We start from the raw sequence: 12,265 nt of genomic DNA on the forward strand, positions 1-12,265 counted from the left end.
TCTGGGTATGGAGCCTGAGGCTTGTTCTGCTTTCTGAGATCCTTCTCCATGTCTCCAAGGGCTCAAACCATACCAGGGAGGCCCTGCACATGGCATTCTACCTCTCTCTGTGGTGGCGGCCTTGGCCTCAGAGTCCTCCTAAGTCACGAAAGCCAGGTCAAGGCAATCCCGACAGGCTTTGTCTTTCAACAGCAACTCCAGGGCCTCTCCCAGCCCCCAGGTCCCGAGATCCTGAGAAACTGCCTTGGTCTGTGGTGTCGGAGTGTGGGAGTCTCACCTACTTTCTCTTGACCATGGCAGGAACCAGGGCGAAATGGCCCACACCTGCCGTGGCACCATCAACCTGGCCACCACACAGATTGACACGGAGGACTCCTGTGGAATCTTGCTGGTCAGTGGAGCAAGGAATTACCACCTGAAGGCCAGCTCTGAGGTGGACCGGCAGCAGTGGATCACCACCCTGGAGCTGGCCAAGGCCAAGGCAGTCCGCATGATGAAGGCACAATCAGGTAGTGGGCGCTCCACACGGTGGGTGCACAGGACAGGGGTCACGGGTCCAGAGGGAGTGGGACTAAGAAGTGGGGGGCAGTGGGGACCATGCCAGAAGATCAGAAGCCCTGGGGAGAGGATATTGGCAGTGGCAGAGGCTGCGGGTGCCTTTCTCCGGTCGCTGGGACTTGGGTGCTGCAGGGACTATGGCTGAGGAGCAGTGGGCTAGGCTAGGAGTCCTGGGTGGGCTACCTGTGCCTCCAGCCCAACTTTGCCCAGTGGTTGCTGTAAAGATCGGAGGGTGGTTAGCCAGAGCTCTTGCCTTTGCGGCATAGGAAGTCAGTTCTGGGGTTCATTATGTTCCTTAGTTTTGTGTTTGTTTGTAGACAGGGTCTTGCTACATACACCACACTGCCTGTAATTTCAAGCTATAATTTTCTTATATGATTTATGTATCAGTGGCTCCAAAAGCCTATGAATAAAGACTCATGCTGAGTCTGTTCCCTAGTTACCCACCCCACTGTCTCATCAAGAGGTGAACAAAGGTACCAGTAATACGTATTTTTATAAACGTGCCCACATAGGTACTAATTTAACTTCATATTCTTTTGCTAGAACCAGGACTGAACTCAAGGCCCCATGCTTGCTCAGCATGCTTGCTCACAGCTATCTCTTTATCACTTGAGCCCTGCCTCCATCCCTAGGCACTCCTCGGGCTAGTGGTAGAATGCTTGCCTAGCATACACAAAGTCCTGGGATGGATTCCTCGGTACCATATACACAGAAAGTGCCTGAAGTGATGCTGTTGCTTAAGTGGTAGAACACTAGCTTTGAGAAAGCTCAAGGATAGTACCCAGGCCCCGAGTTCAAACCCTAGAACTGGAAAAAAAAAAAGGCACTCTATCTTGTTCTTTTAATGTAGCAGTGAATCTTAATATTTTTCTTATCAGGACATAAAAGATTCCTTTTCTTTAACCTTTTTTTTTTTTAACAATATGGTTTATCATTGATGGTTGTGCCAGAATTCTTTTAGCTTGTAGCCTGTTGATGAATATTTAGGTTATTTTCTTTCTTTAAATTTCCGTTCTGTTTCTATTTATTACAACACTATGCTGCCACAGGTAATTTTGCAACATTTAATTTAAAATAAAATTATTTTTCATTTGTGTGTGTTTGTTTGCTGGTCCTGGGGTTTGAACTCAGGGCCTGGGCACTGTCCCTGAGCAAGTTCTGCTTGAAGCTAGCACTCTATCACTTTGAGCCACAGCATCACTTCCATTTTCCTGATGGTTAATTGGAAGTAAGAGTTTCATGGACTTTCCTGCCCAAACAGCTTTGAACCATAATCCTCAGCCTCCTGAGTAGCTAGGATTCCAGGTGTGAGCCATCAGAGCCTGGCTTGACTTTAAACATGTAAATATGAATGGGTATTCCAGGAAACAGGTTGCTGGGTACAGTGGACGTGTGTCTTATAATTCTGTCTCTTACAGAAACAGCCTCTCCTGGGCACTAGTGACTCACACCTGTCGTCCTAGCTACTCAGGAAGCTAAGATCCGAGGATTAAGGTTCAAAGCCAGCCCAGGAAGGGAAAATTCATGAGACTCTTATCTCCAGTTAATCACCAAAAAGCTAGAAGTAGAGCTATGGCTCAAGCAGTAGAGCTGCTAGCCTTGAGAACAAAAGCTTAGGAATAGCACCTAGGCCCTGAGTTGAAGCCCCAGGACTGAAAAGAGGAGAGGATAACCTGTGGTTCTGGTCTTCTCTGCTGGCAAAGCTCGCAGGCTGTTAGAGAGTCGTAGCTGGAACTTTTTGCCTGGCTTGGAGTCAGCTAGAGGAACTGTGAGTGAAAGAAAACTCCTCATTCTCTTTCTGCCTCCAGGCAGTGCTCCAAGTAGCAGGCAGAAAGACATGTTTTAAAAAAATGAGAGAATTTGATCAGATCCCTCCACTGCTTAAATCTCTTGGGTGCTGTAAACCAATTAGATTTAACTGGCACATGCACAACACTCGACATAGCAGCCAGGATTACCTTTCCTTCTCAATGCATGTGGCCACCAAACAGGTCTCAGTACATTTAAAGGACTGAAATCCTATGAAACATCCTCTCTGTTTTCAGTGGAATGAAACTCAAAATGGGTCAGCAAAGCTGAATGCTGATGGCTCCCATCTATAATCCAAGCTACTCAGGAGGGTGAGAGATGGAAGATCAAGATTCTAAGCCAGTCTGGGCAAAAGAGTCTGCCAGGACTCTATCTCTATTTTGATAAAAAAAAAAACCAGACTGGAGGCATGGTTCAAGAGGTGTAGTGCCAGCCATGAAGAAGTAAGTAGGTGGTCCCGAGTTTACGATCCAGTAATTGCCAAAATACACAAACACACACACACACACACCACCACCACCACCACCACCACCACCACCACCAACAACAACAACAACAACAATAAGCCCTGCAAAGTTCATCAATATCAGGAAATTAAAGCTCATGTCTGATGCTCTTAAAATAGCTTCTGGACCAAAGATAAAGTGACAAAGGGAATTAAAAATACTTTGAGAAGAATGAAAATGAGAATAAAAATATCTAGCAAATTTTATGGGGTACAGCAAAAGCAGTGCCCAAGAGAAACAAAGCTATAAAATGATGTGTTTAAAAAGGAGGAAAGGGCTGGCTGGGAGTGTGACCTAGTGGTAGCATGCTCACCTAGCATGCAGGAAGCCCTGGTTCCATTCCTGGAATCACATACAGAGAAAAAGCTGGAAGTGACGCTGTGGCTCAAGTGGCAGAGTGCTAGCCTTAAGCAAAAAGTGTCCAAGGACAGTGCCCAGCTCCTCTAGGTTCAAGTCCCAGGAATGGGGGAAAAAAAAGAAGAAGAAGGAAATCCTGATATCCACAACCAGACTTTACACTTTAAGAAGCCAGCTAAATGATAGCTAACTAAACCCAAAGCCAGCTAAAGAGAGAAAACAGCAAAAATTAGAGTGGAAATAAAAGAGAACAGAAAAACAATGGAGAGTCAGTGAAAATTATAGTCGTTTCATTGAAAAGATCAATAAAATAAGCAAACATTTTAGTAAAATGAGAGATTTGAAAAAATCAAAGTGGAGACATTACTTTTGACCTTGCTGAAATAAAAACAATTTTAACAGAATACTATGTGCCAACAAACTAGATAACCAGATGAAAGAGACAAATTCCTAGAAGTTCACAAAATTGCCAAGACTGACTAAATGAAAAATAGAAAATCTTAACAGATTCACAATAAATTTGAGCTGTCAATCAAAATTTTTGAGACAAAGGAAAGCCTAGGACAAAATGGCTAATTGGTGAATTTTATACCAAGCATATTAAAATATACCAATCCTTCATTAAACTCTTCCCTCAAAAATAATTGAAGAGGAAGAAGCACTTTTTGCCATTTTTTTTTTGCAAGTCCTTGGGCTGAGCTCAGGGCCTGAGCACTGACTGTCCTTAGACTTTCTCAAGGCTAGAGCTCTAGCACTTGAGCCTCAGCACCACTTCCGGCTTTTTTCTATGTATGTGGTACCAAGGAATTGAACCTGGATCTTTGTGCATGCTAGGCAAACACTCTACCACTAGGCCAAACTCCCAGCCCCACTTTTTGCTTTTTGAGACCAGACCTGATAACAAAGTTTAGAAAGATATCAGAAGAAAGCTATGAACATTATACATTATAATGTATGAGTATAGACGTGAAACTCCCCAATGAATACTAGCAAGTAAAACCCAACAGTGGTATAACCAAGTGATATTTATCCAAAATGCTAGGTTGATTCAAGAGAAGAAAATGAAGCCATCGGTACCAATTTGATTGAAGGGGAAGAAGCCACACAATCATCTCAACTGACACAGAAAAAAGACAACATCTATCCCACTTTTTTTTGCTAGTCTTGGGGCTTAAACAATAGGTTTGGGTGATGTCTCTGAGCTCTATTTTTTTTTTTTTTGGATCATGGGGCTTGAGCTTTGCGTGGCCAGTGTCTCTGAGCTCCTCAGCTCTAGGCTACCACCCTACCCCCTTGAGCTAAGCCACACTTCCCATTTTCTAGAGGTTAATTGGAGATAAGAGTCTCAGGTCCTTTTGTGAATGGGCTGGCTTTGAACCTTGATCCTCAGATCTCAGCCCCCTAAGTAACTAGGATTTCAGGCATAAGCCACTGCTCCCAGCTTCTGAGCTTCATTTTGTTCATGGCTAGTACTTTACCATTTGAGCTACAACACCACTTGTTGTTTTGTTTTGTTTTGTTTTGTTTTTGCCAGTCCTGGGCTTGAGCTCAGGGCCTGAGCACTGTCCTTGGACTTTCCTCAAGGTTAGAGTTCTACCACTTGAGCCTCAGCACCACTTCTGGCTTTTCTCTATGTATGTGGTACTGAGGAATCAAACCTGGGTCTTCATGCATGCTAGGCAAGCACTCTACCACTAGGCCAAACTCCCGGCCCCTCTTTTCCTTTTTCTTTTGGAGATAAGAGTTGCATGGACTTGCCTGCCCAGGCTGAAGTGGAACTACCAGCCTCAGAGCTCAGCCTTCGGAGCAGCTAGGATTACAGGTGTGAGCCACCAGCGCCTGACTTCCAGTACTGTACCTTTTCATTATAAAAATACTAAGCAAAACAGGAACGAAAGGGACTTTCCTTAAAGTGATTAAAAAAAAAGAAAAATGAAAAATACACAGCCAAGGCCGGGAGTTAGGCCTAGTGGTAGAGTGCGTGCCTACCATGCATAAAGACCTGGGTTTGATTCCTGGGTACCATATACATGGAAAAAGTCAGAAATGGTGCTGTGGCTCAAGTAGTAGAGCTCTTGCCTTGAGAAAACCCAAAGCATAGTGCCCAGGCCCTGAGTTCAGACCTCAGAACTGTCAAAAAAGAAAAGAAAAAAAAAGAAAAATATACAGCTAAAAGCCATACTCAATGAAGAAAGATGAAAATATTTCTTTCTGAGATCAGAAACAAGATCAGGACCCCCACTCTTACCACAGCTATTCAACTCTCTACTCCTGGAAGTTGGAGACAAAAGAATTAGACAAGAAAATAAAGAGAAAAAAAAACAAACGAAAATGGAAAAAGTAAAACTTTCTCTACTGGCCTACATGTACAGAGCTCAGGTGATTGACATCAGAGGATGTGCTAGCTGGTAGGTCAGGACACCTCCTGGGCAGATTACAACACCTCTATGTCACCAGAGACTAGAGCTCAGCTGGGCACCAACAAGCTTTCCAGGCAGTGCTCTTGTTCTTGGATTCTCAGCCCTCTTCCTATTAGAGAAGGCCCTGTGAGGAAGGTCCCGGGCTTTGCCGGTGTTCCGGGCTTTGCCGGTGTTCTAGTTCTACATTGTATGATGTCTGAAAGCCTTATTTGGTGTCCACCACTGCCACCTGGTGGCTTGATGGCCTTTTTCAGGATGTGTTGGCCTGGCACCTCTTTTTAAGGTCCCTTTGTGGTGGTGGGGGGGGGGGGCGGTCATCAGAATATGAGAGAGATCTGTGGAAAGGAGTCCAGCCACAAGGCGGATGTCCATCCAGGCAGCCCCTTCCCTAGAGACGGGGCAGCTATGCACATCTTCTCTTGTGTGCCCACCCCATGCCACTTATCCATCCAAATCCTGGTAGCTATGTGCTCCTGCCAGGAATGACCCCCACTCTTCCCTGCCTCAGGTCCATCTGGGCCCTGGGTGATGACGGAGCTTGTCCTCAATCCCCGTTCATCCCCTACTTATAGCTCTAGCAAGGCCCCAACATGATGCCCCAGCCCTGTCTGTCTCCACCCCATGTGGCTGGTGAATGGCAGTGAGGTTGTTGGTTTTCTTGTGATGACCTGTGGATTCCACACCATTGGTCCCCTCAGGTGGGGGTAGGGCCCATTCAGAGAGCCCAGATACCCCTGTCATATGGCCAAGATCTGGGAGCTGCAAACCCTGGGGTGCGGCTGAACCCTAATCAGATCCTTCCCTGCCCCAGCCCACTTCCTCTTCCAGTGGGCTTGGCACCCACTTAACATTTATTCACTGCAGTCACCCCAGCAAAAGAGCTTGCTTCTCATTCACCTGACAGAAACAAGTCCACAGCCTGGACCCCTTGAGCTTTCTGCACTCAGATTTCCTGCACCCACTGTGGTGACTACCATTCTCTAGCTGAAGCAGCAGCTTCAGGCCATGGGACAGAGCTGAGCACTATGGTTCACACCCGTTGTTGGAGCTGATCAGGAGGATCAGAGTTTGAGTTCAGCCTGAGCAAAAAATGTCTATGTGACTTCACTTTAGCCAATGAAAAGCTGGGTGTCATTTCAGCTACATGGGAAGCAGAAGTAGGAGGATCACAGTTCAGGTCAATCTGGGCAAAAAGGAAGATCCTATGCAAAAAATAACGAATGTAGATGATCTAGGGGCGTGACTAACGTGGTAGCGCACCTGCCTAGCAAAATGAGGACCTGAATTCAAATCCCAGAACCACCAAAAAGAAGAAAAAAGACCATATGATGTCAGTGCAGAAGTGGAGGAATTGACACAGATCAGCAGCAGAGATTCTGGAGGTCAACCAGCACAGAAACACAAAACTGCCTTTACAAAAAGCAACACAAAAAAACAAAGGTAATAACAATTTAGTGCCCAAAAAGAGCGTCTATTCAACATTACAGTGCTGAAGTAATTTGACATGAACCCCCCCAAAAAGGTAACTTAAATATTACAAGTATATAAAAATCAAAAATAGCCTGAATTTAAACATAAAACATTATGCTTTTAAAAGGCCTCCTCTTCTTCCTCCTCCTTTTTTTGCAAAGCCTCCTGAACCAGGTATGGTGGCACTCACCTGTTATCTTAGTACTTGAGAAAAAACAAGACAGAGCATTCACAGGTTTGAGGCTAATCTAGGCTTCATAACCAGACCCCATCTCAAAAATTAAAAACAAAACAAAACCCTAAAACACCTTCCCTGAATAGAGTAGTCAGTTTAGCAACGTTATTGTATATATGAAATCCAAATGTGTGATAAACATGATAAACATCGTGTGTGTGTGTGTGTGTGTGTGTGTGTGTGTGTGTGTGTGTGTGCACGCGCATGCGCGTGCAGGTCCTGGAGTTTGAACTCAGGGCCTCAACACTGTCCCCTGAGCTTTTTTTCCCTTTTCTTTTTTTGTGGGTCATGGGGCTTGAACTCGGCCTGGGTGCTGTCCCTGAGATCTTCAGCTCAAGGCTATCAGCAAGCCAAGCCCCACTTCCCATTTTCTAGAGGTTAATTGGAGATAAGAGTCTTAGGTCCTTTTGTGCCCGGCTGGCTTTGAACCTTGATCCTCAGATCTCAGCCTCCTGAGTAGCTAGGATTACAGGCATGAGCCACTGATACCCTGTAACATCCTGAGTTTTATCTATTGAAATTTAAACCCTACCCTGGGAGCCCACAGAACGTCAAGGCAAACCAAACCTTCTGGTGAGAAACAAGAATACCTGATCCATTGACACAAGAGGGCGCTAGAGGGTGGCTTGTCCACTGTCTTCACTTCTAAACGGGTGGCTTGGGCAGCCCAGCGGGTAGTCTGACTTGAAAATACCTCTCTGCATTTGTGAATCCCTTTCCTGGCTGTCTCCTTGGTTGAGTTTATCAGGGAGGCTGTAGTAACTGCATCCAGAGCTGACTCCCCTCCCACCTCTGGCCTTCCTGTCCAGTGAAGCTAGCCCCCCCTCCTCCCCAGGCTGGCCTGCTCTTACAGTGATGTCATAGGCTGACTGTGATCTCACAATCCCGCCCCTGAAATGCTCAGGGGTAGCCCTCAAGCTGCCCTTAGAGCAGCTGGGACAGGCCATTAAGTAGGGGGAGAGGGGAGTTGGGGTGGCCGAAGGCCCTTGGGGCTGGCCCTAAGGAACATCTGGGCAGCCTCTGTCCTACTTCTCAGCCATGAACATCTCGTAAAAGGTAGGATTTGGGGAGGAGGAGTCTGGCTTGGTTGGCTGAGGTCTGCCCACCCTGGGGTGAAATTTATCCGTGGGTGATGTGGAGTTGTTCTGGTTCAGCAAACAGCGCCATTGAGAAAACTAGAGGTGCAAGTGGCCTCCGCCATACTCCTGCCCTGCCTGATGCAATGGTTTCCTGAAGTGAATTTCTTCCTGGCTCTGGGGTGGGGTGGAGGAGTCTCTTATGATCGGAGAGCTCAGTGGTCTTTTTTCAGGGCCACTGCCTCTGTCCTCAGCCCTGAGAAGCTGAGCAGGGACAGGGCATGGTCTCAGAGCAAAAAGAGAAAATGTAGCTAGGCGCCAGGAGGAGACATCAACACCTCTAGCTGGTCAGCATGTATCCCAAATGTATCCCACGTTCTCTTGTGAAATCCACATAGTTAGAACAAACAAATTTCTGGATGAAAAGAAGTCCGGGAGCCGGGAGTTTGGTCTAGTGGTAGAGTGCTTGCCTAGCATGCATGAAGACCCGGGTTCGATTCCTCGGTACCACGTACATAGAAAAAAAAAAGCCGGAAGTGGTGCTGAGGCTCAAGTGGTAGAGCTTTAGCCTTGAGAAAGTCCAAGGACAGTGCTCAGGCCCTGAGCCCAAGCCCAGGACTGGCAAAAAAAAAAAAAGTCCGAACTAACAACTAATATTCTTTTTGATAGTCCTGGGGCTTGAACTCAGCGCCACAGAGCACTGTCCTTGGGCTTTCCTCAAGGCCAGCACTCTGCCACTTGAGCCACAGCACCACTTTTGGCTTTTGTATCTATGTTGTACCAAGGAATCAAACCCCGGTCTTTGTGCATGCTAGGCAAGCACTCTACCACTAGGCCAAACTCCCGGCTCCTGGACTAACTTCTAACATGGACAGGTATGAGGTCTCCAAGTGCAGGTTAAACTACAAGTTCCCAGTGTCAAGGAGATTCAGGTCTAATGGCTAGATGATACCTGGGAACCCCCATTTTCAGAAACCTTCCACACAGGAATTGTGGACCTCCCATAGAGTCCTCAGATTACTGACCCTCCGCCGCCCAGCTCCAAACTGCACATTTTGCAGGAATGGGAGGACCTGGGGCAGAGTTGATGATGAGGGTCCACTGTTGCCTTGCCTTCAAGTTCCTGATCCCAGACTTCTGGGTTGAGACACAGCCACTTTTTCTCTCCCTAGAAGGTATGGTGCCCTGTAAGGTGTGCTTTCACCTCAAGACTTCCTCCTCATAGAGCTCTCCTGGGATCAGGAGAGAACAAGAGCTTTTGAAACACACAGCGGGGAAGGGCAGCTCACAGGAGAGACTGGTGGTCCCTATGTGTACATGGAAGACACCCAGCGGACAGCCATTGCTGCAGATGGCAAAGCAGCTCCCTTTAGTTGTCCTCGCCACCCTGCTGTGGGGGTGAATTCAAGCTTTCCAGATATAGGACTTCTAAGTACCTTGCTTCTTTTTGTTGTTGTTGTTGGTTGTGGGACTTGAACTCTGGACCTTGAGCTCTTCAGCTCAAGGCTACTGCCTCCTTGAGCCACAGCGCCACTTCCAGTTCTCTGATGATTAATTGGGGATAAGCATCTCACGGACTTTAGTGCCAGGGTTGGCTTTGAAGCACAATCCTCAGATCTCAGCTTTCCGAGTAGCTAGGATTGCAGGCATGAGCCACTGCAACTGATGACTTCCTTTTTGAACAAGTCGGCCTGTTTATGAGAGAAATCCTAGTCTGGGGTTTTGTTGTTGTTCCAGTCTTGAGGCTTGAACTCAGGGCCTGAGTGCTGTCCCTGAGTTTTTCACTCAAGGCTAGTTTTCTACCACTTGAGCTGTAGCTCCACTTTGTTTTCTGGTGGCTAAATGGAGATAAAGCATCTCATGGTCTTCTCTGTCCAGGCTGGCTTCATACTGTAATCCTTATGTCTCAGCCTACGGAGTAGCTAGGATTAAAGGCAGGAGCCACTGACACCTGGCTTAGTTCCTAGGGTTTTGATGAAGGTGCCAGTGCACCTTTGTGTAGCTTGGGGTGCGGTCAGCACTTTCCACCATACTCCTGGTCCAGGTAAAAGTAAGATGTGTTCTGGCTCTGGGCTCTTGGTCTTCAGGCTGAAGAAAAGAGCAACTATTCTCACCCAAATCCCCCCACATTGTTTTAGTCAACTATTCATGCTGCAATGACTCATATGGGTCATTCCATGAAGGAGGAATGAGGGAGCTACTGGTTTCCTCTGTGATGCCAGGCAGGAGGCTGGCACAGTTTTGTCCCAAGGGGCTAAGGGAGGGAGGCTATTGATGATTGACAGTGGGGCCTGTGGGAGGTATAGGTGGGAGGGTCTTGCTCCAAGGCAGCCCATTAAGAAGCTGGGCTCTGCATCCCAGAGTTCTCAGAACCCCCAAAAGAAAGCTCATGGCCTTTGCCTGGGAGAGGATGCCAGCCCTTCCCGGAGAAGGGAGGGGCTGGTCCTTGGAAGACTGAAGCTTCTGAAGACTGGGCTTTGTCTGGGGCCCCTAGCTGGAGCAGTTGTGGGCACGTGGGTTGGGAATCTGCTGCCATCAGGGAAGGGACACTGGAAGGAAGCATGAGATGGCGATGACATTTTTGTCCTATAGGGGGGCGTCATCAGTTTGGATTCAGATGTGACCCTGCCACCCGCATAGATGGCAGCAGTTAGCCCCAGAGACCCTGTCCATCAGTGTCAGTCCAGAAAGGATCCAGAAAGAGTCTGCAGGGAGCTTGGATGTGTATCACATTCAGAAGAGATGGGGTTCAGTTCTTGGAGAAATTGAGTTGGGTTTTCTCGGGAAGGTGACAGGCACCATTTGTGTCCACCTCTGTCTTAAGACCTCAGCCTTGGGTGAGGAGCATGGCCTAGTGGTAGAGTGCTTGCCTAGCTTGCATGAAGCACTGGGTTCAATTCCTTGGTACCACATACACAGAAAAAGCCAGAAGTGGTGCTGTGGCTCGGTGGTAGAGCTCAGCCCTGAGTTCAAGCCCTAGGACTGGCAAAAAAAGAAAAAAATTAAATAAAAAGACCTCAGCCTGCCAGCCAAGCCTAAGGGCCATCCCTGATGGGGACCCCTTATTTCAGTGGGGAAAAGGGCATTTTGGAGGGGTGTGTGTATTCTCAAGAGATCTGAACATATCAGATATCACTGTCTGCATTTGGTACCTTCTCATCATTACTGTGGTTTAAAGCCTTGTTTCTTTGCAAGGATAATTACTTAATTTTAGGTGTGTCCTTTGCAACGTAAGGGTATGCTAGGGCCTTATTTGTAGTCACCCTATTGGCAAGGCTCACCTGTATGGACTGGTGCACAGGCGAACTGGCTGCCTTCCCTCTCCTCCCATCCAGGGCCTTGGAGGTGAGGTTGGAACCCTGGACCTAACCTGGAGGCAGGCAGGACTGTGATATCTTCCTGTGTTTCCCCCGCCCCCTGCATTTTCCTTTGGTGGCTGAAGCTGTGACAGCAGAGAAACCCGAATAGGTCCAGGTGAAGTATTCTGAGATATAGACTGAAAAGCTGGAGCTGAGTCTCAGAGATGTGGTGGCTTCAGTAAAGGGGTGTAAGCTTTGGGATCCTGAGTCTCCTTGCTCTTGAATCTCCTGTGAGATCTTGGACCAGGATCCTTAGCTTTTCTAAGCCTTAATCCCTTTGATGTTTCAGGAAAGAGGAATGTCTGTTTGGTGAGGTGATTACAAGTGTAAAAATTAGTGACAGCTGTTATAATAATAGTAGCAATGTAAAACAAAAATGGAGAGGAAACCATGTAGAGCAAGCAGTTTGTTCCCATTTGTGCCGAAATGCCCTTTCACAGGAAACTCAGGCTCAGGACTACTGATTCATTGG

At 47.2% G+C, this 12,265-nt stretch overlaps 1 protein-coding gene across 2 annotated transcripts in view; it reads left to right on the forward strand.

Annotated features, from left to right (window-relative positions):
* Osbp2 (oxysterol binding protein 2) overlaps positions 1 to 12,265 on the forward strand; it is a 95,079-nt gene that overhangs the window by 14,688 nt on the left and 68,126 nt on the right. For both annotated transcript variants that reach the window (XM_090320471.1, XM_090320472.1), the window contains exon 2: positions 301 to 509. In XM_090320471.1, the coding sequence (XP_090176597.1) occupies positions 301 to 509 (209 nt within the window). The remainder of the gene's footprint in view (positions 1 to 300; positions 510 to 12,265) is intronic.

Source organism: Megascapheus bottae, chromosome 28, assembly GCF_031878675.1.
Source record: "Megascapheus bottae isolate mThoBot1 chromosome 28, mThoBot2.hap1, whole genome shotgun sequence".
Classification (NCBI taxonomy): Eukaryota; Metazoa; Chordata; class Mammalia; order Rodentia; family Geomyidae; genus Megascapheus; species Megascapheus bottae.